Source organism: Doryrhamphus excisus, linkage group LG2, assembly GCF_037039965.1.
Source record: "Doryrhamphus excisus strain RoL-2023G ecotype Guam linkage group LG2, RoL_Dexc_Guam_v1.1, whole genome shotgun sequence".
NCBI lineage: Eukaryota > Metazoa > Chordata > Actinopteri > Syngnathiformes > Syngnathidae > Doryrhamphus > Doryrhamphus excisus.
In genome coordinates this window covers 15,474,070-15,497,582 of record NC_136358.1, presented here as the reverse complement: position 1 = coordinate 15,497,582, position 23,513 = coordinate 15,474,070, and the positions used below count along the sequence as shown (strand labels likewise).

At 40.6% G+C, this 23,513-nt stretch overlaps 3 protein-coding genes and 1 long non-coding RNA gene across 7 annotated transcripts in view; all 4 read right to left on the bottom strand.

Annotated features, from left to right (window-relative positions):
- Nucleotides 1-4,474, bottom strand: part of LOC144902078 (uncharacterized) — a 28,802-nt gene extending 24,328 nt beyond the window's left edge. Inside the window, exons 1-3 of the long non-coding RNA XR_013630329.1 lie at nt 4,128-4,474; nt 2,754-2,880; nt 586-666 (exon numbers count right to left, since the gene is read on the bottom strand). This is a non-coding gene — a long non-coding RNA (uncharacterized LOC144902078). The remainder of the gene's footprint in view (nt 1-585; nt 667-2,753; nt 2,881-4,127) is intronic.
- A 293-nt stretch (nt 4,475-4,767) lies between these two features.
- cdkn1ba (cyclin dependent kinase inhibitor 1Ba) lies at nt 4,768-7,242 on the bottom strand. The gene is made up of 2 exons (XM_058078644.2): nt 6,384-7,242; nt 4,768-5,713 (listed from the first exon to the last, which is right to left on the bottom strand). The coding sequence occupies exon 1, from the start codon at nt 6,733-6,735 to the stop codon at nt 6,385-6,387; it is 351 nt and encodes a 116-aa protein (XP_057934627.1). The 5' UTR covers nt 6,736-7,242; the 3' UTR covers nt 4,768-5,713; nt 6,384.
- A 1,350-nt stretch (nt 7,243-8,592) lies between these two features.
- On the bottom strand, nt 8,593-9,734 carry cdpf1 (cysteine rich DPF motif domain containing 1). Its single transcript, XM_058078643.2, has 3 exons — nt 9,474-9,734; nt 9,213-9,324; nt 8,593-9,020 (listed from the first exon to the last, which is right to left on the bottom strand). Exons 1-3 carry the CDS (start codon nt 9,584-9,586, stop codon nt 8,889-8,891), a joined length of 357 nt encoding a protein of 118 aa, XP_057934626.2. The 5' UTR covers nt 9,587-9,734; the 3' UTR covers nt 8,593-8,888.
- The window catches only part of LOC131132733 (peroxisome proliferator-activated receptor alpha-like), a 35,984-nt gene continuing 21,682 nt past the window's right edge, over nt 9,212-23,513 (bottom strand). The window contains exons 1-11 of one of the 4 annotated variants that reach the window (XM_078798812.1): nt 23,322-23,513; nt 23,104-23,229; nt 20,698-22,289; nt 19,824-20,036; nt 17,717-17,871; nt 13,358-13,496; nt 12,847-13,049; nt 12,518-12,781; nt 10,614-10,857; nt 10,288-10,552; nt 9,212-9,324 (exon numbers count right to left, since the gene is read on the bottom strand). The exon at nt 23,322-23,513 is cut by the window's right edge and continues 128 nt beyond it. In XM_078798812.1, coding sequence (XP_078654938.1) covers nt 10,308-10,552; nt 10,614-10,857; nt 12,518-12,781; nt 12,847-13,049; nt 13,358-13,496; nt 17,717-17,871; nt 19,824-20,007 — 1,434 coding nt within the window. In that variant the 5' untranslated portion in view covers nt 20,008-20,036; nt 20,698-22,289; nt 23,104-23,229; nt 23,322-23,513 and the 3' untranslated portion in view covers nt 9,212-9,324; nt 10,288-10,307. Of the gene's footprint in view, nt 9,325-9,779; nt 10,553-10,613; nt 10,858-12,517; nt 12,782-12,846; nt 13,050-13,357; nt 13,497-17,716; nt 17,872-19,823; nt 20,037-20,697; nt 22,290-23,103; nt 23,230-23,321 lie in introns of those variants that run through there. The other 3 variants (XM_078798806.1, XM_058078640.2, XM_078798816.1) reach the window with 3 other exon arrangements.

Below are 23,513 nucleotides of genomic sequence, written 5' to 3'. Positions count from 1 at the left end.
ATGAATTCATTACATAATAGCGGGATGAATGTGGTTTAAGATTAGGGTTTATCTTTGCCTGGAATATAGCCTGTAACAGCGATTGTGGTGTCCCACAGGGCTCCCCTCTAAGTCCACAGTCATTTAGTCTTTATAGTGTTACATATGCTTTTCAGAACTTTTTAAAGGAGGATAAAATACCATTTTTGTAAAGTTCCCTTTGGTGTATCGGGTGGGGTGGGTGATGAAATATTAAGTCCTTTTGTGGAAACAAACCCTGTTTACTACGCCTGAGTGTACTTTTCCAAGGGTGTGCCTCGTCAGCTGACAGGGCATGGCTCAAAAACAAAACGCCCTTGCACGCGTAGGAAAATGCTTTGATGGTGACACTTGCTGTGCAGGAGTTTCATGTCTGTCACATTATTCCTGCCGCTGAACTTGTTTAATTTCCTCTTTTAATAAACGCAATTCACTTTGGGAACCAAAAATGTTTTAGAATTATTTTATTATGTTTTGAGGGGAAAAATGGCCACCAAATAATGAAAGGAAGACTCCATGTTTTTAACACACAGTAATGCATCGCCAAAGGGAGCACCCTGTACTTACGCCTGCTCTTTCTTTAATGGGCCTGACGCCGTCTCATGCTGTGGCTTGAGGTCTCTTCACTCATCTATTTTCTCTCAGAAACTAGGGAGAAGGGAGGGGAAAAAAAAGTACAGAGCAGTTAAGGAAGCTATAAATGACTCTGACTTCAACCACTGTCGGCTGAAAATAGCACAAGAAGGGTATTATTATCATTAATAAGCAAGATTAGAACAGTTTGCACTATTTTTGTTATGCTAATACTGATTCAAAGCCAGGCATTCACTAGTGTGTTGGTCAGATGTGTTTGTTGCTAGGTGACAAAAGACAGGTTGCTTACTACATACTGTTTGTCTGCACACGTAAACAGATCAGGTCATATGGTGTACAGAGGTAAACACATGCAAAAGCGACCTAATTTGCATCATATCAGGTCACAATGAAAACCATCTCTTGTTTGAGAATATTTTCGGGAGGAAACACACTGTCACGCAAATTCGGTAGTGGTTTACTCCCCTCCCCCGGACGGGTTTCACACTTGGTTTGGAAAAGTACCTGTTTGGAAATGTACCTGGCATGCCCAGCACCTGTGTCTGCACAGCAAATTTTCAGCAAGGAAAGAGTTCCGCTGGTGGCGCTGAATGGCTGGTTGGACCAGTTTGCTTGTTAGTGGAAGAGGAAAAAAAAATCACTTCCTCCAATGTGTTTTGCATATGTGCTTGATGAGACCAAAAGTTCCCCCAATGTGAGAAATGAGAAGTCAGACCATTTTTTAAAGGCTATGTCATCACATATTTCAGTGTTTTTAGTCCACACCAATGTTGTAAGCCCTCAAACACAACAAGAGGTATTTAAATAAGAAGCCTGTCGGGTTTTTGCATGTGGAAGCTGCTCACCTACTGCTTCATGCATGATAACACAAGACCCGGGTGTCCAAACTTTTTTTCACAGTGGGCTAGTGAAGGTCCACTTTTCCTGATATTTTGTAGATATGCTAAGAAATAGGGATGCTCTGATCGATCATTTGTACGCTTTATCAAATCGTATCAAAACTTTCTGTTTTTAAAATGTGTTTTTAACCTGTGTATATGTTTTTAATTGTTTGTTTTTTTGTCATTTTGTTCGCTAGCAGGCGACTTCCTGTTTCATGGACAATGACATTAATACAGGGCTAGCATTTTTAGGCTAGTCATGACTTGCGTATTTTCAGTCCACACCAATCTTGTCAATCCACATAATAGTGACTCAAGAGGGAAAATGATAGAACACCATGTTTTTTTGGACAGTTTGTTAGCTAGCACAGGCTACTTCCCGGTTCATGGATGGCAAAGCTAGCATTTTTGGGCAATGTCCTTATTGACTTTCGTATTTTTAGTCTACACCAATCTTGTAAATCAACACACAAAATCCAAAAACCCATACCAAAGAGCATCATTATGTTTGTTGGGCCTTCTGTATGCTAGCAAGGTACTTCCTGGTTCAGGGATGATGACATATTGCAACAGGGCTGTACCATTGTAGGGCATTGTAGGGCAGGAGGAATTGAGTTATAGTGACTCAAACCGGGGAAAAAAAAAACTGAACACTGTGTTTAGAAAGTTTTATAGTGACTCCAATTGCACAAAGACTTATTTGTCTCATTTGTGGATGATGTTAGAGAACAGGATTTGGATTTTAGGGCAGGCGGAACAGTTTTATACTAACTAAAATATTCCCAAACGTAAAAAAATAAATAAATCCCCCTAACAAAGTGAAAAAGCTCCATATTTTGTAGTCAGATGGGATGGGACTGTATCGTTTGCATTCTGGATCAGTTTTCAGCGACCTCGAATAAGAGGTTATGTATGAACAAGCAGCTTAAAAAGCATCAAAAAGGTGTATGTAGAGTATACGTGTATTTGTATAGTGCGAGTACAACCACACCCTTAAGCTAATGCATGGTGATGACATTATGCCAAACAGCTACCCCAGAAAAAACAAATTGGCTACACTTTGAAACAAGCTGGCAGCTAACGTCTGCTGCATTTTCACATATGGCAAAGTCATATGTGAATTTATAGCTTGGATTTATGCGAGAACATTTGGAATGAGGACAGAAGGAATCGGTTGCACGCATCAGCCATATGTGGACGCTCGGTATGGAAATCAAATACCTCATAATACCCTGGCAGTTCTTCCCTCTGCAAGCTCACCTTAAATCACCGAAGAGCTCGCCTATAGCTGCAAGCACCTCCCACGTGACACGCGGCTGATAAGATCTTGTTATTGTGTCACATGGAACATAGGGGGTTAGAGGCAACGCTGGGGCAGGCACGTACTCTGCAAAGAACGTCAGATGTTTTCAATGAATAAATCATAGAAAATCATGTCAAACATTTTAGGAAAATACATTTAACAGCAATTTAGTTATACAAATACAAGTATTGAAACATGTCAGTTTAGATAAATATATGCATTATTTAATATGTAATTATGAAGTCAAAACAATGTTATTGTCACTTTTGGGTCCCGACCCACCAGTTGAGAACCGCTGATCTACAGTAATCCACATCACAAACAGACTGCAGTCCTGTGGGAAACACTGTGGGTTATTCATTTTACTCCAAGTGACCCCTCTTACCTTCTTCCATATTTCATGGCTGAATAGATGCCTGACAGTTAGCATCTATGTGCTAAAACACTTTGTTTGGAGCCATGTGTGTGTGTGTTTTTGTGCTGCAGGGCTAAGTAAAAAGTTAAGCAGGTCACCGAGCCAAGCTGAATGAGTCACGAGAGTGGTAGAAAATGCGTAAAAAAGAAGCTGATATCGGCTTATTAGTTTGTTTACATCTTGTGCTAGGAAAAAAAATAACTCCATCATACATAAAATTATTATTAAAAATAACTAAAATGAGATTTTTGGAGTAGAAAAAACCCCCCCACAAAGCTCAGCTCCTCCTTCTTTGGCAAAGATGGCCGACTTGTGAGCTCATGCTTTTTTATAGGCCTTCTGGAGAATATCTATTCATAGCCTGCAACGTTTATGGTCCGTTATGTTATCTGCAGCGGTAATTACTGCGACAATTACAACTTGGAGGTGTTCCTAATCCTTATTTAACTGCAGGAGAGAGGAAAATATTAGAAGCAGCTGTCAGTATGATGCAAACTACAAACATTAACCTAAACATATTGCTCAATTACCACATCTGGCTTAGCATTACCTTTGGAATAGTGGACTTGCACTGTGTAATATGTGAGGAAAAGTTTTAGATATTAACTTTATTGCTGCTTTTGCAAAAAACAATTGCAAAATGTAAATGGAAATAGTCGCTAGCCACTTAGCATAGCCTAGTATGGCATAAACGTGTCGGAATCAGCCATTTTGTGTCATAAATTAGTACACTTTGCCTTAAAATAATATTGACACAACAGTCAAATACACAGGAATAATGTTTTAAAAGCACCTAAAGAGACACAACTTGGCTAATTTGCAGTAAAGGACAAGTCTTTGTGGTAAACATAAAGCTAGCTTACCCTAGCATAGCATAACGTCAGGTCAGCCATTTTGTATCACAAATGTATCTTACCTCTAGAGCCCAGCATATTTTTAATGTCAGTCCATTGTTTGGGATTATGCTGAAATGATTTTGGCCAGAATGATAAACCCAGAAATGTGTTGTTGTTGTTGTCCTCTAGTGACATCTTTCGGGTGAATTTTTGATCAACTGACTGGTCAATTTGAAATTTGGAAACGGAATCTTCTATTGGTTGTAAGCTTTCAAAATGACATGTCAGTCATTACAGCAAGGCAATGAGGTCAGCCTGAGTTAAGTTTACAGGAATAGCACTCTCTAGCGCACACGCACACACGCCTCCTACACACTGATATCAACAGGAAAGAGTCAGCCAATGAAACTAATTGCATAGTGTGTGTGTGTGTTGTGCGTGCGTGTGTGTTTTATGAAAAGAACAGCCTGTACCGTACAGATTGTCCCGCCTGCTGCTCCCTGATTGGTTCCCTCCAAGTGGTGTGCTTTTCTGCTCTTTTCTCTGATTGGACGGCCTGCAAGCCACTTCTCTTTCCCTCCTTGAGCAGAGAGAAAAGTTTTTCTGCTCCAGATGAGCATTCTGACACTTTTTGCACACATGCCATGCAGTTAATGCAATTTAAAAAAAAATAAAATAAAAACACAGACTACAATTAACATGTACAACCGTTTATTTATCTTTTAAAACAATGATTAAAATATATATACAAAAATGTTGCTTTGGGAAAGCCACACACACACACTCAACATAAATAAGTTAGTATACTTTTTTCAGTGTTTTTCCACAAAAAAGGCACACAGGTACACTTCGGAGAGGGCACTTTTTTTCTGCCCACACAAAAAGAGGAATAATAATAGTGCAATTAGACGTTCCACTAATTTCCATTACTTTCACATATTTCACATATTTGCGTAAGTAGTCCAGTGATTTTTCTCTCTCTCTCTTTTTTTTTAATCTGGACTGTTCATCACAAGTGGAGTCAAATATGGAAAAATTCTTAGGATTATTATTGGCAAATTTGGTCAAATATTGCTGAACTGTCCATCCCCCCTAAATAAAAAAGGCACACTTTGGCAAAAGTCTGGAGAAAAATACAATAAAATGAAATAAAAAGGGGTGCATAAAGATTCCCATGTAAACTTAAGTCTTTTTTGTCTGTTCCCGTGGGACAGCCATAACAACTAGGAAGACATTTAGTTTCCATACAACCCTGATGACTGTTGAAATCTGCATTAAAAAAAAAACCTGAACAACAACAACATACCATGACCACTTGAAATATTTTAAGGGGGGGTGGAAATTGCACTGCAACTCCCCCCCCACCCGTGTCAAAATTCACACATATTATTCAAAAACACAGGCATGAAAAGCACTTAAGCTTTTTATGTGCTACATATAAAAACATAGGTAGTGAGAACAGCACTGGGTTGGGGGGGATTATCAATTTGCACGTTTGCTACATTATCTGCTGCTTCTGAGGCAATTTAAGAATAAAAATAATATTAATAAGAGTGCCAAAACTTGATAGTGTACATGTTCAGTGCTTGAGCAGCCTCTCGTGCCTTCCTATAGGAGAGGCTGCTGGTGAGGGTTGTCTCCTCTTTCTGGGCTCCCTTCACATAGTCTGCAAGGAAAAAAAGGAGGACATTGTCTTTAAATAACAATAAACGTAAACAATGAAGTGATAAGAGGCATTGTGATGTGTTCAATGACACCTGACCTGCCGTGGTTATAAATCTGTTTACTGTATATGCAGTGTTCACATCACAAGAAGTCATTGTGATGCATTCAATGGCACATGCACTTTTGGAAACGATACACTTGTTCAAATGCATTGTGATGTGTTCAATGGCAAATGCACGGTTGAAAACTATGTTTAGATGCAGCGTTCACCTGACAAGGCAGCACTGTGATGCATTCAATGGCACATGCATGGGTGTAAGTGTTTGTTTGTATGCAGTATTCACGTTATAAGGAGACGTTGTGATGCCTTCAATGGCGCATGCACGGTTGGAAACGATACGTAAGCTGTATAATTAGTTGTATGATGGAGCAATACGTGGATGCATAGTGATGCATTCAATGGATCACGTAGAGTTGTACTCTTATTTTGCTTACATTGAGTATTCACGCAGTAAGATGCATTCAAAGGCAAATGCACGGTTGGTATGTATATTAGTTTCCAGCGTATTTAGTGTTATACGGCGACATTATGATGCATTCACTGCACATGTGCTGCTGTAAAGTGTATAATTAAATGTCAGTGTTTAGGTCCTAAGTGTATTATTGTGCACCTCACTGCTCCTCCGGTTGCTCGGCTTCCAGCGCCTGGTCTTTCGCAGCCCCTCCGGACGAGGGTCCCTCTTTGGAGGAGTTCACGTGAGGCGGCCTGGAGAAGAACTCCGGTGCGTCTGGGTCCTCCGTCCATTCGTAGTTCCCCGCAGGGAGCGGCCCCTCACCGAGCGGGTTGAAATTATAGCGCTCAATAAACGCCTGCACGTCATCCCCGATGGAAGCCGTTAAAAAGCCGCGTATCTCCTCTCGGTCAGGTGTCCCGAAAAGGTTCCTGCACACCGGAGGTCTGCTGTTCTGCTGCGGGGCATCCACCCTCTCCACGGTCGCATCAGAAAGGCGAACATCTGACATTTTGACAAACTATTCCCAAGTAGTCACCGCAGAAATGCAGCGCGGATACTCCATTCAAAAAAATAAAGTCAGCAAATATCCACAAGAAAGGTGATTTTCACTGACTCCTGTCAGGTTGGTAGTAAACCCGAAAGACGCAGACAAGTCACGCACAGAAGTCAAGACGTAGCAGCCAACATGGCGTTAGAGGGAGCTGCAGTGAGTGAAGAAGACAAGTTGACATGAAGGACTATTTAAACAGAGACGGCCATTCATTGGTCTGCGCTCCTTCGGACCGCCCATTGAGCTCCCTTAAAGCACCACTAAGGAAGATTGGATTAACTCTACACACCGATAATGGCCTCGTTAATAGTTTGACTGCAGTATTTGTTGACACGGAGACGCATTCATGCTGAAGAAATAGCCATATGCTCGACGTTTCCTGTTCGAAACTAGCTTTTAAAAAACGACGGATTTTACCGCATGACAATAAAGGAAGACAGTAATGATGTCATATGGCAACTAGGTTTTTAAAACAAAGATTAGTTTAATGTGTGACATTAAAAGGCGACAACAAGAGAAAGCAGGGATATCATCACGGCATTGCGTCCAATCAGATTGCTGTGGTGTCATGTTGATGCCTTTCAAGGCCACTAGTGGGCGTGTTTGCTTGTTATCAAGGGATTGCTATGATATGTGATGTGTTTTTATTACAATAACAAAATAGGGTAAAATAATCAAATGGAACATTCACGTTTACAATTATTTTTAACAAGCATTAACAGATTTCATTTCTGAATAAAGAATTCTCTCTCTTAAACCCAAACATAGAAATGCAAAATAAATGTAATATAAAACGTACAATAACACAGCAGTGAAATTGCCAACGAAATGTTGTTGCCTGGCTCCCGTATAATAATAAATAATAATGTGAATAAATAGATGATGTCAAATATGAACAATGTACAGCGTAAACAGTAAATTGCACAAATAATTTAAATAATTTTGAATAAATAATAATTTTAGTTTTGCATGTGGACAGGTAGAGGGGCTTATTTGACATTCAGCAGTCTGATGGCCAGGGAGGGATATTATATAATATAAATTATTTTCTACCAGTTATGTTTATTACACATATGTTTACTTATACTTTTCTTCATTACAGCCTTTGATTTAATTTCATATGTAAATGTAATTTCATATGTAAATGAGCAAAGTAAAAAACATTTAAAATGTTTCTGTATATATATTAAAAAACATAAAACACAAATAATATTTTTTTATAAAATAAGATATAAAAAATATTGCTTTCTAAAGCAATTTCAGCAGCAATGGTCCTCTCTACTGTAAATTACAGCACTTATCTCCACACATTAATATCAATAACTGCTATCTGGTACACTGTAAAGAGTTTAAAGGGTACTTGTCATCAGATAAAAACATGAGCTGGATTGAAGGGTGGCCACTCCAGGCTGCTGGGCAGTACGACTATCGCAACCATCAAGCCACAAGACAGCAGGGCTTGATCGAATTGCGATGAACCACAAACAACTCAAGGCACAACTTGATTGAATCAGCGCAAATCTGCTCAGCAGGTCAAGGTTACTCAAGGAACATGTGACATTTGCAGGAGAGGTGTGTGTGTAAATAAAAAGGGACAACCGCAGTACAAACCTCCTGAAAGGGATGACGACAGTGAAGGTGCCGTCATAGTTGGCTGGGTGCTTATCGCTGTTAGACTTTGCGACTGTGGACTCTTTTGGACATAGAAGATTAAAATGCTGTATTTCTTTGGTCCTATCTAGTGTTTATGGTGACGTGAGTGAGCGTCTCCAGACATTAACTGATGACACGGGTAAAGAAAAGTGCACACGAGAGTTGTTTTTTTATAAAATTTAAGAACGAGCAGTTTTAGGCTCTGTCGATGTCAATGATGACACGTACAAGTACAAGAATGAATGAGGTTCAGCGTCATAAACACAGGCAATGTTGTAATTTTGTCATAGAATATCAAAGAGAATCCCAAAAATCTTTAGGAGGGCACTCTTTTAGTGTAGAAATCGAAAATGGCTTAAATATTTGTGCAAACTGGTACTATGAGTTCCTTTGTGATGGCTGCGATACTGCAAACGTGCACACAAGATGGTGTTTATAAATATGAAAAACTCATAAACCTATGGCTTGGTGGTGTCCAGGGATGGCTGCCCCTTTTTGCTCAGCTCGGCCTGAATCTGCAGGGGGAACTGGTCCAGGTTCTTGTTCACACAGCGCATGCAAAACCTCCTGGTGTAGAAAAGGCTGCAATCCTGTCAGTACAGAGAATAAGAAATGTTAGATCACGTTGGATGCAGCAAAGTACATTGATTCATTCAATACGCCACATGAGTACTATGTCATATGAGGCTCACCTTCAAACCACAGAGCAACTCACATTCCATACAGTCATTTAAGGTGAGATTAGAATGAAAGGGTAAATATGAATTTAAATATGTACCTACCGAGCCAACACAAACAGTAGCGTCACACAAGCTACACTTTGAACCCAAAACAAGGAACTTTTCCTTGTCCGGACTGAAGGGGTCTTTCGTCACAAAACTCTCCTCCAGCAACCTAGACAACCAAAGAAAGGCATATTTTAAGACAAGATACACGCAGAAAATTAACAAATTCGTGTTTGTTCCACACGTAGCAGCGATGTTAGCATAGCTAACCCCTTGCTAGCTACACAACAATCCCCTTCATTTCAGTTTTGTACTCACACAATGGCTCTGGTGTTTGGTGGTTTCTGCCCGTAGCAAGTAAAAGGACAACTTAAACCACATAACTGGCATGTAAATGTCTTTACATGGGGTTCATTTGTAGATTGTTCCATTATATGCCAGCAAAGGGAACGGGTATGCTACATTCTTGTTTCGGTGGTAGGGATGTCGTTATATGAGCCTTTACCGCCACCTATAGGATCGGGGGTGTATTGCCACACTTAAATTGGCTGCCAGTTTGTTGGTCTGAATTAATACAATTTATAAAACAAAGAATACAAGCAAAAAAAACTGTACTAGTTCCAATTGTGTTATCGTATTTTATGAAGTAAAAAGAAAAAAATCACAGCAATTCAAACATTACTGCTGTTTCAGTTAATGCAATAACTCGATTTAATGCAGAAATAGCAACAACTGTCACTAACCAATATGGCAACAATTAAAAAGTAAAATATATTCTGTATCCCTTTCACAAAATATTAGTTTATATAAGTTTATCACTGTCAAAACAAATGGTTTCACACAGTATTTTGTATGAAAAATAGAACGAAGCCATATTTGTTATTCTAGAAGTCACCTTTCAATCTGCATGCAATGCTGTTCAAAGGTAAAAAAAAAATCACACATTGAAACTGTTTAAATAATATACAATGGTAAATAAGTTTGACATGGCTTGGTCATCACACTATTTAGGCATTTTTAAAAAAAATCTGATTGCTTATGTCACGGTTTTTAATACAATCTATGGCCCCATTTTCATAGTACTTCTCCCTAAAATGTTTTTTTCCTGTTACGTTAACAATATGAAGTGTACCCAGTTCTGAATCTCCTAAGTTAGTACATGTCCCGGTAGATTTCTTGCAAGAGGGGGTGCAATGAGGTGTCCTCGGTTGTCTCAATTTCTTGCACCAACTGAGCGTGCTCGGTGACCAGCTCTCGCAGGTCGGCCAGTTTCTGCAGAAGTCTCGGGAAGAGGAAAGGGTGGTCCGGGTGGTTGGCCACCAGGTGGAGCCGCAGGGCTTGAACAATGCCTTCCTGGAGCTGCTCCACTAGCGGGACATCCACCAGGCCTGGACGGTCTGGTGGATGAAGATGAGAAGATGAGGACTTGAAGGGGAGTTATTGATTCTAGAAGCTCACCTCCACAGCAGATGATGGCGGCCACAAAAAGGGCCAGGTCGCTGTCTTCCAGCTCTAAGGAGTTGAAGCGTGTGGCAAACTGGAACTTGGGCTCCATCATGTCGCTGAAGGGCCGACGGAGGCTTTTGAGGAACTCGCGGGTGATGAAGCCGCCGCCGCGCGCCACCAGGAGGCCATCTTTGTTCATGCAGGAGGCCAGGAGTGTAAAGAGGGCCTCGTAGACGCCGTACTTAAGGAGAGTCACCTAAAAAAAAAGTTAGCAAGAGAAGTTGAATGTGAGGATACCATGAAAATACGCCCCCTGGGGGTTCTAAATGGTACAATGACGGCATCAGCGGTTTTGCTTGGAGACGTTGCCATGGCATCAATGCCTGCATTTTAAGTCGAGGACCACCCCGTGGAGGTCTTTACGGACAGCCAATCGGATCCTCCGCAGGTGTCATTTTTTGGGGTCTACCACTTGACTTTTATGTTCCATAATGGTAAGGATCTTTCCCGAAATGTGGAACGACTGTCTTACTGCGTCCAACCTCAGCAGCAATGGCACGACAATGATCCGACAACATTCGAGAAGAGAAAGCTTCTTAGCTTTAGCCATCAGGAGGGCATGACCATGTGAATGCCTGACAGAAAATAAGAATTTTGAGCATTTTTGATCAGGTGAAAACAACCTATATCACTTTATTTATTTATTTTTTTAATTACAAGTTCCACTCCTTGTTCTTGCTTTTGCGTATTGTAGCTCTATTTAAAACCTCATTAAGGTCCAAATGTGCTAAATTCATATTCTAGCATTTTTTCAACTGATTTTGATCAGGTCTGTACCGTAATAAGGGACAATTTTCAGGAAAATGTTTTAAATGTAATTCTGCCTTTTAATGTTAAACAGGAAGCTGCTTTGTGTTGTTTTTTTCAAAGAACCATATATTTTTGAACAAATTGTTCAAAAAACATTCATTCATTTTCATCCGCTTATCCTCAAGTGGGTCGCGGGGGTGCTGGAGCCTATCCCAGCTGTCTTCTGGCGAGAGGCGGGGTACACCCTGGACTGGTGGCCAGCCAATCACAGGGCACATATAGACAAACAACCATTCACACTCACATTCATACCTATGGACAATCTGGAGTCGCTAATTAACCTAGCATGTTTTTGGAATGTGGGAGGAAACCGGAGTACCCGGAGAAAACTCACGTATGCACGGGGAGAACATGCAAACTCCACACAGGCCAAGTGTGGGATTGAACTCGGGTGTCCTAGCTGTGAGGTCTGCGCTAACCACTCAACCGCCGTACAGCCGTTCAAAAAACATTTTGCTGGAGGATAAGTGATATAAACCATTTGTTCGACAAGTTTTACAATAACAAAATAGCTTATTGTTTGGGGTATTCACCATGGTGGTGTCTTTAGCCCCCTTAGGTTCTCTGCATTCATTCATTCATTCATTTTCTACCGCTTATCCTCATGAGGTTCGCAGGGATGCTGGAGCCTATCCCAGCTGTCTTTGGGCGAGAGGCGGGGTACACCCTGGACTGGTGGCCAGCCAATCACAGGGCACATATAGACAAACAACCATTCACACTCACATTCATACCTATGGACAATTTGGAGTCACCAATTAACCTAGCATGTTTTTGGAATGTGGGAGGAAACCGGAGTACCCGGAGAAAACCCACGCATGCACGGGGAGAACATGCAAACTCCACACAGGCCGAGCGTGAGATTGAACTCGGGTGTCCTAGCTGTGAGGTCTGCGTGTTAACCACTCCACCGCCATGCAGCCGTTCAAAAAACATTTTCCTGAAAATTGTCCCTTATTACCCCGCCGTCCCTTATAACCCCGTTTTACGTTATGTATTATTACCTTTGATTTGCGTCATACTGTTATCAAAGCGTACATTAGTACCTGATCGTTCAAGTCCAGGTTCTGGAAGCCGGGCACGGCCTTGGCAAACTCTGTGAGTTCTGTGACCGTCTCCACTGATGTGCTCTGACAGCAGTGGAAGAGGCGAGCCTCGGCCTCCTTCTGCTGGAGCCCGCCGCATCCCACAGCTGCCACCAGTACCCCTGCCGGTAGGCCGCTGTCGGGCTCCAGGTTGTCAGACGCCATGTGGGCCGCGAAGGTCCTCTCGGCCAGCTGGAATGTCTCCATGTCGTGGATGATGAAAGGCTAGGATGAGGAAGGCAAGATGACCTAAAGGGAGATATAAATCCACACGTAATCATGTTGCTTACCGGTTTGCTTGTCTTTCCGGTGAGGATGAGGCGAGCTTTGGCTTTGTTCATGTTGAAGTTCTTCATGTAGGCTTCATGGATGCACCCGATTAGGCTCTTGTGGTCGGACAGTAAGGGGCTCGCCTCCTTTTTCTTCTCCACCATCTTGCTTTCTGCTTTCAGCTTCATCTTCTCCGCCTGGGGCATGCGTCCAAAACGGATGGCTGTCCCATGGAGACATTTAAACAAGCAATGGAAGGATTAATTTGTGGAGTTCCAAAAAAAAAAAGTAGTAAATTAGCCAACAAATGATACGCTGCGGTGAGTTCATTCCCTCCATCTCGGGTTTCTGACACTGCAGCGCCTGAAGCGTGAGGCCGCTGTGACGAACTCAATGACCCTGCAGCACAGATGTGCAGCTCTAAGGGCCCTGTGTTTTCTCCAGCAGGACACTACGCTCGAAAACTGCAGCTACACTCTCAAACGTCCTGCTGCGCTTGTACTGATAAATACTCCAATATGCCTGCCTTACCGTTGTGTGACATTCCCACAGAGAGACACTTATGGAAGCGGCAGTACTGGCACTTGTTGCGGTTCTTCTTTTGGATTTTGCAGTTGCGCTCACACTTATCATACTCCAACTTCAGACGGATTGTTCGCCTGAAGAAACCCTGGTTGGGACAGAAACACAATGCAGTTGGCAACTCCTCAACACTGCCTTATCTTCTAGCATGCATCTTGATGTAGCCTGTTTCAGCAAAAAGTAATGTTCATTCATGTAAATAGCAAATACACCATTGGTGGCGGCTCAAATGTACTGTATTAGGGACGGCACAAATAAAAAATAAAAATCATTTAAAAAAAAATAAAAATAAATGGGAAACACACAGTATGTAAGCCATCCCTATATTGTAAGTCATTAGCATGTATCTTCATTTAGTGCACATTAGTAGAAAATGTTGGAATTATCTTGAAAGGTAAGTTACATAGCTTTATTTGCAAATACTATATATATTCATATTTAATATGCATGTTGATGTACTTTTCTCAGTCATAAATCATTAGAACAAACTATAATTATATCATTATTATTATTATTTATTAATAGTTTATTATTTATTAATAATTTCTAATTTATTTTTCTAATTTCTATTTAATTTTCTATCTAATTTCAAATTTATTCTAATTTAATATTTCTAATTTCTAATTTCAAATTTCAAATTTCTACTTTCTAATTTATTATTTATTATTTATTATTTATTATTTATTATTTATTATTTATTATTTATTATTTATTATTTATTATTTATTATTTATTATTTATTATTTATTATTTATTATTTATTATTTATTATTTATTATTTATTATTTATTCCACCCTCGGGCATCTCTGTGTGGAGTTTGTATGTTCTCCCCGTGCATGCGTGGGTTTTCTCCGGGTACTCCGGTTTCCTCCCACATTCCAAAAACATGCTAGGTTAATTGGTGACTTCAAATTGCCCATAGGTATGAATGTGAGTGTGAATGGTTGTTTGTCTATATGTGCCCTGTGATTGGCTGGCCACCAGTCCAGGGTGTTCCCCGCCTCTCGCCCGAAGACAGCTGGGATAGGCTCCAGCACCCCTGCGACCCTCGTGAGGAAAAAGCGGTAGAAAAATTAAGAATTTATTATTTATTATTTATTATTTATTATTTATTATTTATTATTTATTATTTATTATTTATTATTTATTATTTATTATTTATTATTTATTATTTATTATTTATTATTTATTATTTATTATTTATTATTTATTATTTATTATTTATTATTTATTATTTTCATTCATTTTCTACCGCTTTTCCTCACAAGGGTCGCAGGGGGTGCTGGAGCCTATCCCAGCTGTCTTCGGGCGAGAGGCGGGGTACACTATTTATTATTTATTAATATTATTTATATAAAATATAATAAAAAAGATTCCATGCAAAAATTGCATTGTCAGCACATTATGGTCATTCATAGCACCTCTAGTGGCCGCCGATGGTCATAGCAGCCTGGTTGCATGAACTCCATGAACTTTGCTATAAAAAAAAAACAAAAAACCTTGTATTCTCTCCATTCCCTACAGTCTCTGGCTCTAACATAATCCGATCCCCGTTGGTGCATTCAGGTACTGTGGGATCAGTGTTACATCACTGCACTAAGGATGTAAAAGAAGCCAACGGAGTTGGACTTTGTATGTATTCTTAAAGAGGCCCGGCATCGAATGACACCATTGGAAACAGAAAGTGGGAACAGATGTCACACATGTCGCTAAAAAGAATACAATACTCAACACACACACACACATTACCTCAGATGGTATTGTGGATTTTCTGCCAATACATCCATCATCATGCCAGTACAACAGTATATTGGCCTCACACATTAGGCAGTAGGAGTGTTTTGGTGTCGCCTCAGAGTGGAAAACAAGTCGGGCGAGGAAGAGAAAAACAATTCCATCCTGCATGTCTTTGCACGCGTGTGTATGACTACATCCTAGCATTACCAGAGGCAGCGTCATGATTTATAGCGTGGAGGAAAACACACACATGAGACGCGTTGCCCAATGATTCTTTCAAGGCTGAATCGTTGTGACGCACCGATCGTCGTCAATCGCTAACCTTAATTGTTCGTTAAGATTTGGCTCATTTACATGGGCTATTGATCATTTTAAACAAGCTGGAGGTTTGCTGCCTTAACAGACATCAAAACTAATCACCGCTGAATGGAGTGAGGTTCCCCGGATGTGTGGTGTTTTTACGTCTGCATCCATGCACCCTTGATTAGATTGCACTTGCTGTACATATTTCCATATGTACATATTTGTACATATTTGCTTGTGCGCTGGAATAGAAAAAGGCTTAGCTCTGAGCCTCAGGGTGCATAATTTGAACAGGTTTAATTACCATATGGAAATCCAATCTAAATAGAAAAGTTAAATATTGCAATATTAAACATCAATATATAAATGCTGGTGTTAAATTTTGTGGTACACAATCATACATGGAGAAAGTGAATGGAGTGGTGTTCCCTAAGGGAAAGGGAAATTAACATTCAGCTATATTTGGGAGTCATACCGCCACTGCAAGGTCACAAGGACAGAGCTACCTAATTTTGTTATGTATACAAGAGCCCCAGGGCACATTTAATTTAAAGGCCAGTTTGTTTGCAGAAATTGGAGAGAGAGAGAGAGAGAGGGAGAACCTGGCGAGAACAAGAAAATACTGCACTTTTAGTACTCATAGTCAGCGAATGGAGTGAGGTTCCCCAGGTCTCTTGAAATTATCATGCATTTTTTCATTGTTTTTAAAAGCGGGACTGACGCCTGCTGGGCACATTTCGAAGTAGTGTCAGTAAAATGGAGATGCTTTGATTATTGTGTTTCCATGTGTTTAGCTCTGAGCTTCAGAGCATGATTAATTTAAAGCCAAGGAATTGAAAATCAGCATGAAGGCAAAAGGTTGGTGGAGAACTATTTTTGAACACAGGACGTAACATGTAACAAATACAGAAGTACTGATAAAAATTGTATGGAGTAAGGTTCCCCAGGGATCTTAAAGTTAGCATACACTTCTTGGTTCTTTTCAGATGCTGTGCTGACTGTTACTAGGTAAATTTCAGTGTCCGTAGAATGGAGCTAATTTCATTATTTGTATTTAAAAGGGTTTAGCTCTGAGCCTCAGAACACAAATAATTTAAAGCAAACCCATACAGGAATTAAAAATAAGCCTGAAGACAACAAGGTAAAGTTTGGTGCGGAAATACTTTGAACAAAGAAAATAATAACTTGTGACAAATACAGAAGTACTGGTGGAAAGTGAATGGAGTAAGGTTCCCCAGGGATCTTAAAGTTAGCATACACTTTTTGGTTAATTAATTTAAAGCCAACCCATACAGGAATTAAAAATAAGCATGAAGACAACAAGCTAAAGTTTGGTTCAGATTGCGGAACCAACAAAATATCAAAACCTGTGACAAATACAGAAGTCCTGTATGTACTGGTGGAATGTGAATGGAGTGAGGTTCCCCAGATGAATAAAGGTAGCATCTGGAAAATTGTTTAACCTGCTGCTAATATAGTTGACTATCAAAATAACTGAACTGCCTTATGATGCTATAGTCGTATTGTGCATTTTATTAGCTTTGAGCCTCAGGCGCTGTGTCCAAAACGAGTGGCACTTCTGTGGTTTGTTTAAACAACCAACAGTATTTTCATCCATTGCAAAGCAATATAAAACACAAGAATTAATGAATCCCTTCAAGAATATTACTACTCTCATGAAAGGAGCTGTTGAAATATCACGGCGTGTGTAAATACAATAGCGAGCACTACACGCCAAATGGGGGATTTTTCCATGATGGTGCAATACCGCCCGTGAGGAACATGGACAGTGGCGTGGAGCAGCTCAATGACTGGCTGATCAACTGAAATAAAACATCCTACCCGTGAAGGCAAAATTAGATTCATGGTTCAGGCGGCAGGGTATGACAATCCACTGGGGGGGTCACATGACAATGCGGTGACGACAGATGATGGTGATGATTACGATGCCAGCCATCTTTGGGTACTGCTCCATGTGTGTGGAAGTGCATTCACGTCACCCAGGCTGGCTGGGAGCCAAGCGGGGGAGAGGTGGCGAATCAGCCAAGGCTGCCGTGTCCCCAACCTCACATGAACGCTACTGGATTGGAGTCTCAGGAACTTTCCACTGGCCTCTAGGTCACATGCCAAACACTGTGTGTGTGTGTGTGTATGAGAGAGGTGACCCGCTCCATGTCGCGCCTAATTGTTCTTTCAGTGCAAATGACCAACCTGGATTTTTGGTTCTATTTCTAGACTCTGTCACATACTGAACACTTTCTACTCACCTTGCAGCCCTCGCATGCATGCACGCCGTAATGGAAGCCTGAAGCTTTGTCCGAGCACACCCTGCACTCCAAGTTGAGGGGGCCGGAGCTCTCATCGGGCTCTGGCGCAGCTCCGCAACCCCCTGGTGACGGGCTGGAGGCCGGGGTCAAGGTGTCTGCAGCATACAGAAGAGAGGACTTGACAGAGCTGGACACAAAATACATAATGTGCATTGTAATCATAGTAATAAAAAAGCTTTTGCATAATAACAGAAAAATGCTGTTTATTTACATTCTTTGTAAAGGCAGGCGTACCTTATGCTCTGGCCTTCTAGCCTATGCTAACAACTAGGTCAATACTAGCTAACTATCTCACGGTACTGATAAATAATGTCATAAAAATGACAAAATGAGCTCTAAAATGAGCTTATTGGCAAATATTTGACACATAAGCTGGTTTACTACTTTATTTATGTCCAGAAACATATTACATTTGATGTGAGTAGAGACCAAGAAGCTAAATTAAATAAGCTAACAGGAAGTAGGACTGATTGGATATCTGATATTTGATTGGCTGACAATGAAGAGGGTGGGGCTTAACTCCACTTTGTACACAGTCCTCGCTCACCAGATAATTACATTACTCTCTTATTTAAGTAAAAAAAATATCTAAATAGCATCAAGCAGCCATCTAAAAATGACTTACTGGTAGATTATGATAAATCGGTTGGATTATTTCATTACATATTGTCCAAAACATTGAAACATTTAGTGAAACATGAGACAAGCTAAAAGCAAGTAGCTGATGGCAAGAGATCTGATTGGCTGAAAGCACACAGCAACAAGGAAGAGGGTGGGGCTAATGACACTACTCTAATATTTAAATGTAAAAAAAGTGTCAAAATAACACCTTACTTGTACATATCTGACACATCATTCATTTATTTCTTTATCTTTGCTCCAAAATATTAGTGTTTTAAATTCAAAGTGGCTTGGTCAGAGAATGAGCTACTAATTCCAACAAGCTAACAGGAAGTAGGTGAAAGTAAGAGATCTGATTGGCCGAAAGCACACAAATGAGGAAGAATGTTTAGCTGTGTCTGGTGTCTAGCTAGGTTTAGCTGTACTTAGCCTATGCTAAAACTAGTTAGCAGCGAGGATGAACTTTCTATCCTGTGCTAAATCTATCAACAAATGATATGTCTGTTTCCTTATTTAATGCAAACAAAAACTAGTGTTTATTTATTTATTTTGGTCCATATTATTCTATTGCAAATGCTAATGTAGCATTACGTGAAGAAATCAGCATTAGTCATACATTAAAAGTAGATTAAAAGTGAGACATTCAGACCATTTACCTGCACGACAATTAAATTGGTGAATGGGAGTTTTGCATTAGAATATGTTAACTCAATACAGTACATATTTATCATGCATATGTAATAAATCTATTATAGACTACACCAGGGGTGTCCAAAGTGCGGCATGGGGGTCACTTTCAGACCACAAAAATTGAAATATCAGCAGCAATTTTACAAGAATAAAGTCAAAATATTTTTTAAAAAGTTGTAATCTAATGGGAAAAAGTTGTAATTTTAAAAGAACAATATTAGGATGAAAAATTACATAATTTTCATAGCATAAAATTTAAATATTAAAGAATAACTGTCTTTTTTAAATCATAATATTATGGAAAACAAACAACAAAAAAGTAGTAATTTGGGGATTTTTACAAGTATTGAAGTTGAAATATTTGTAAAATTAAAAAAATGGCAAAAATGTAATAGAATTTGAAAAATACTCATCATATTATGAGAAAAATAATGGCATTTTAGGAGCATAATGTTGAAATATTGAAGGAAAAAACGTAATATGAGAACCAAACAGAACACAGTTGTCATGTTTGGAAAATTAGGGTGGAGAAAACATTATATTATTATGGGAATTAAGTCACAATATTATGGTAGAGAGAAAATTTACTAAGATTATTGAAGAAGAAAGATGAAGTATTTGTAAAATTAAATAAGAAACACTGCCAAAACATTTGGCAGTCACATTATGCTCTGCTTTCATTTTTTCTTGAAATATGTACAACTTCTTGCACCCCCGAGCTACACTGACTACTCACCAAGTGCAATAGAGCTCCCAGACCCAGAACCAGGACTCTGATACTCCGGGAACTCAAACCCAATTGTGTCTTCTCCAATGGACTGGGAGATGTCACAAAGATCCTCCATGAGGTCTGCACAGAGGGGGCTGTCTAGGAGGGAGTCTCCTAGCGGGGATGGGGGGCAGTAGAGGTCGCCTGCCATGGTGGATGATTGGCACCTCACTCACCAAACTAAGGGGGAAAAATGATAATGTTGTTAACGTCTACTACTACATGAATTGTTTTGAAGAAGAAGAGTCATTAATACAAGACTAGCTGATGTCTTGCATGGCCGGGTTTCCAAAGAAGTGCCCCAGGACATCCGTACTCCACACACAGTACTTCCAGTAATTGACTTGCAGCAGATGTTACTGTTATTATCGCACCACATAATGTAGCCTGATTCGACCTTTCAGACTTAATGTAGCCATAAAGGTATCCCACATCGCTGGAACGTGCCCTGACAGAGAGCTGTGTTTATTATGGTGGTGTGCTCATCTCATGTTGCTCACCAAAATATTACACGACAATGATGACAAGATATTAAGTACCAAACGTTCCTCATCAGTCATTGTTTTACTTCCCCCGTGGATTCTTTCTTAAGGTCAAAATCTTATCCTTCCCCCGTGGATTCTTTCTTAAGGTCAAAATCTTATCCATGCTCTTATTTTGAAGCATTTCCTTCCACCTGCAGCAACAGTGCACTAAAGGATCGTTAGCATACATACAGTATGAAGTACAAGCAACCATTCATTTCATATGCAAACAGCACAAAAGTTTCAATCCCATCATAAGACAACCCGGAAATCCTCTTACGTAATAGCAGCAAAGTTGGAATGTTTTGGTTTTTTACCGCAGAGATTTGGCATCCAAGCATTTCCAGACTTCCGGTCGGGATAGTTGTGCGGACAAGGAAATGGAGATGTTTCAGCTCAGCTTTATCAGCGCCGTGTGCTCTCTCCTCTTCGCTCCGTGCTAGCAACGCGTCCTTCGTCTTCAGACAGGAAGTGACGACAAATCAAGCGCACCCGTCCGCACGCGCACACCTCCCGACACACCTATAGTTTCAGCCAATCACGGCGCAATGGGGGGAACCTCAAGCACTTTCGGATTTCGTTTAAAAACACCGAAAAAAGCGTAAATTACCGAACACAGATATTTATTTCACTTGTCTAACTATAAATTACAAACTGAACACATTTAGAATGGATGTTGTCGGGAAGAATGACAGTAAAAAGAACATAAAGCAACTTCCGGTATAATGTCCTACTTTGATAAACCACCCCCGTGATCAGCTGACACGAGACATTATCTTGTCATTATGTGTCATATGTTCTTGTTTCCACAACTTTGTATTGCTATTATGTTGTATATGTTTACAGATAAGTAAAAAGTGATATGTTCACGTACTGCACTTTATTGAGTTGCATGGAGTTTTGAAATAAATCTACGCTATGATATTAAACCTCAAGGAAGAAATATCAGTTGTACTAAAATAGATTTAAATTATATATCGAGTTGTTGTGTTCATTTTTGACTTGAATTAAGTCAAAGTAAAAGCTTGCATGTCGAAATTCAATTGAATTGCGACACTTGTTTATGGCGCCCTCTATAGGAAGTGGGTGAATAACTAGGGTGAGCCTTTTTTCCCCACAGTGAGTAAATATCACCAAATTAGGTCAAACTTAAATTGTATTTTTTTAACTGACTTAAGAGAGCCTAAAGCTGTACTTATGAGCTCATTAAGGGAACCGGTCACACTTTGTTTCCAATCTTTATTCAAAATTTCAACAAAACAGCACAATTTGAACACAAATCAGTGCAACTCACCATTGTTGCATCCTTTTGAGAACATAACCCTCGTCAATTTGAGGCAGTGTTTCACGCACGGTCATCACCCGGGATGTATTGCTGCCCTCCAGGGAAGGCAGTAGGTTGTATAGTTAACTCCTGATGGGGTAAAATCACAACCCTGAAACCACACAACCTACTACCTCACCCTGTACGAACACCATGAGTCACCCGCGTGAGAGTTAATGGCTCTATTAATTATTGTCACCTACAGAGAGGTGTAACAGTCTGTTAATTCAACACACAATGCATCATTTTTTCATGATAAATGACCAATGGCTTGCATGTCTGCGTAATAACGTACAAATGTTACCGGTAGCTCACCTCTCCTTTCACACAAAGACACGTGAAAAAACCCAAAGCGTCGGCATCAAGTGAAGGCGCTGCCATTACAGTCGCTTCAGGAAAGACAGTAGGTTGTATAGTCATCTGACAGCTTGGGAATGACCCTAAAACTATACAACCTACTACCTCACCCCAAAGGACAGTTTATCTCATCCTCGTGTCCCACGACGCAGCGTCCACCTCAATAGGAAATACACATACCGTGAAAAAACCAGTCCCAGGTACTTCCTGTCTGCATCTCTCGGCCTGCTGGAGACACAAACAAGAGGAGGTGGTCACACTTTCACTTTGCTCTCGTCTTACACACACACAAACACACACACACAGGAGTCATGTATCAAGCCGCAGCAAATTAGCACATACACTTACGTACACCTACACAATACAATGAAAATGTGTGTGATACTTCATATACATATGTTGTATACAAATGTTGAGAGTAAATATAAAGTCACTTCCTACGATGGAAAAATTGACCAACCAAACATTGCCATCATTGCACTTTTGTTGCGCTTAAATAAAAGGAGTGTTTCAGTGGCGGCGGTGGTGCTTTCACTGTACTTTGCAGCCTGAGTCAGAGAAGGCTGCGGTTTTCCCTAAAGGTGGGGGTCACACTTATAATAAAAGTGACTCAGTGGTCTGAACACACTTTTACTGGCCATAAACGCCACACCAACAGCACCAGCAGCTACTTAATGGCCAGGCCTGTAAAGTACACAGCCGTCAATACACTTGAAAAGTAGCGAAAAACACATGTATGTAAAATATACGCTACTAATGAGAGGAAAGGAGCTGTCAAAAAGGATTCTAGGTGAGATTAAACACGCTCCATGGAGGCCGGGCTGCAGTTGAAGAAGGCCGCCAACAGGTGTCCTCCCAAGCATGTGAGGCGTCGGCGGTGATCCTGTGACAATGAGGCCTTTGTGCGATTCCGGGTGCCCTCGTGTACTGTTTCCCCTCTAATCTTCATTTGACCTTTAGGCCGGCGGCTTTGCTTTCCCTTTTCGCCCGCCCCTGCGCCCCCTGCTCATTTTCCTTTGAAGAGATTATCTGAGAGACGTACCGATTTAGACGACTTGACACAACAACCATCACATGGCTGCGGAGCCTCTTGACGGGGACGTGTCCGTCGCCGGCGCGGTGGACGCTGCGTGCGGGGAGACAATACCGGCCGGATCGTGTTCGGCATCTGCAAAAGGACACCATAATGAGTGAAGGGAGGCCACCACGTGTTGGCACACGGATGATTATTCTCAAGAGGATGAAGCCATCAAAATTAACCTTTAGTGGTTCCGCGCAGGAAACACACACAGCCTGCAAATGAAAGAGAAGGACATTAGCTAAATGTGGTCTCACACCACACACACACACACACACACTAGAGGTGTCGATAGAGTCCACTTCTCATGAAGCAGCTCATTACGCTTATATTCCAGTCATTGTAAGGAAGCACAAAACAAGTCCAATGTACAA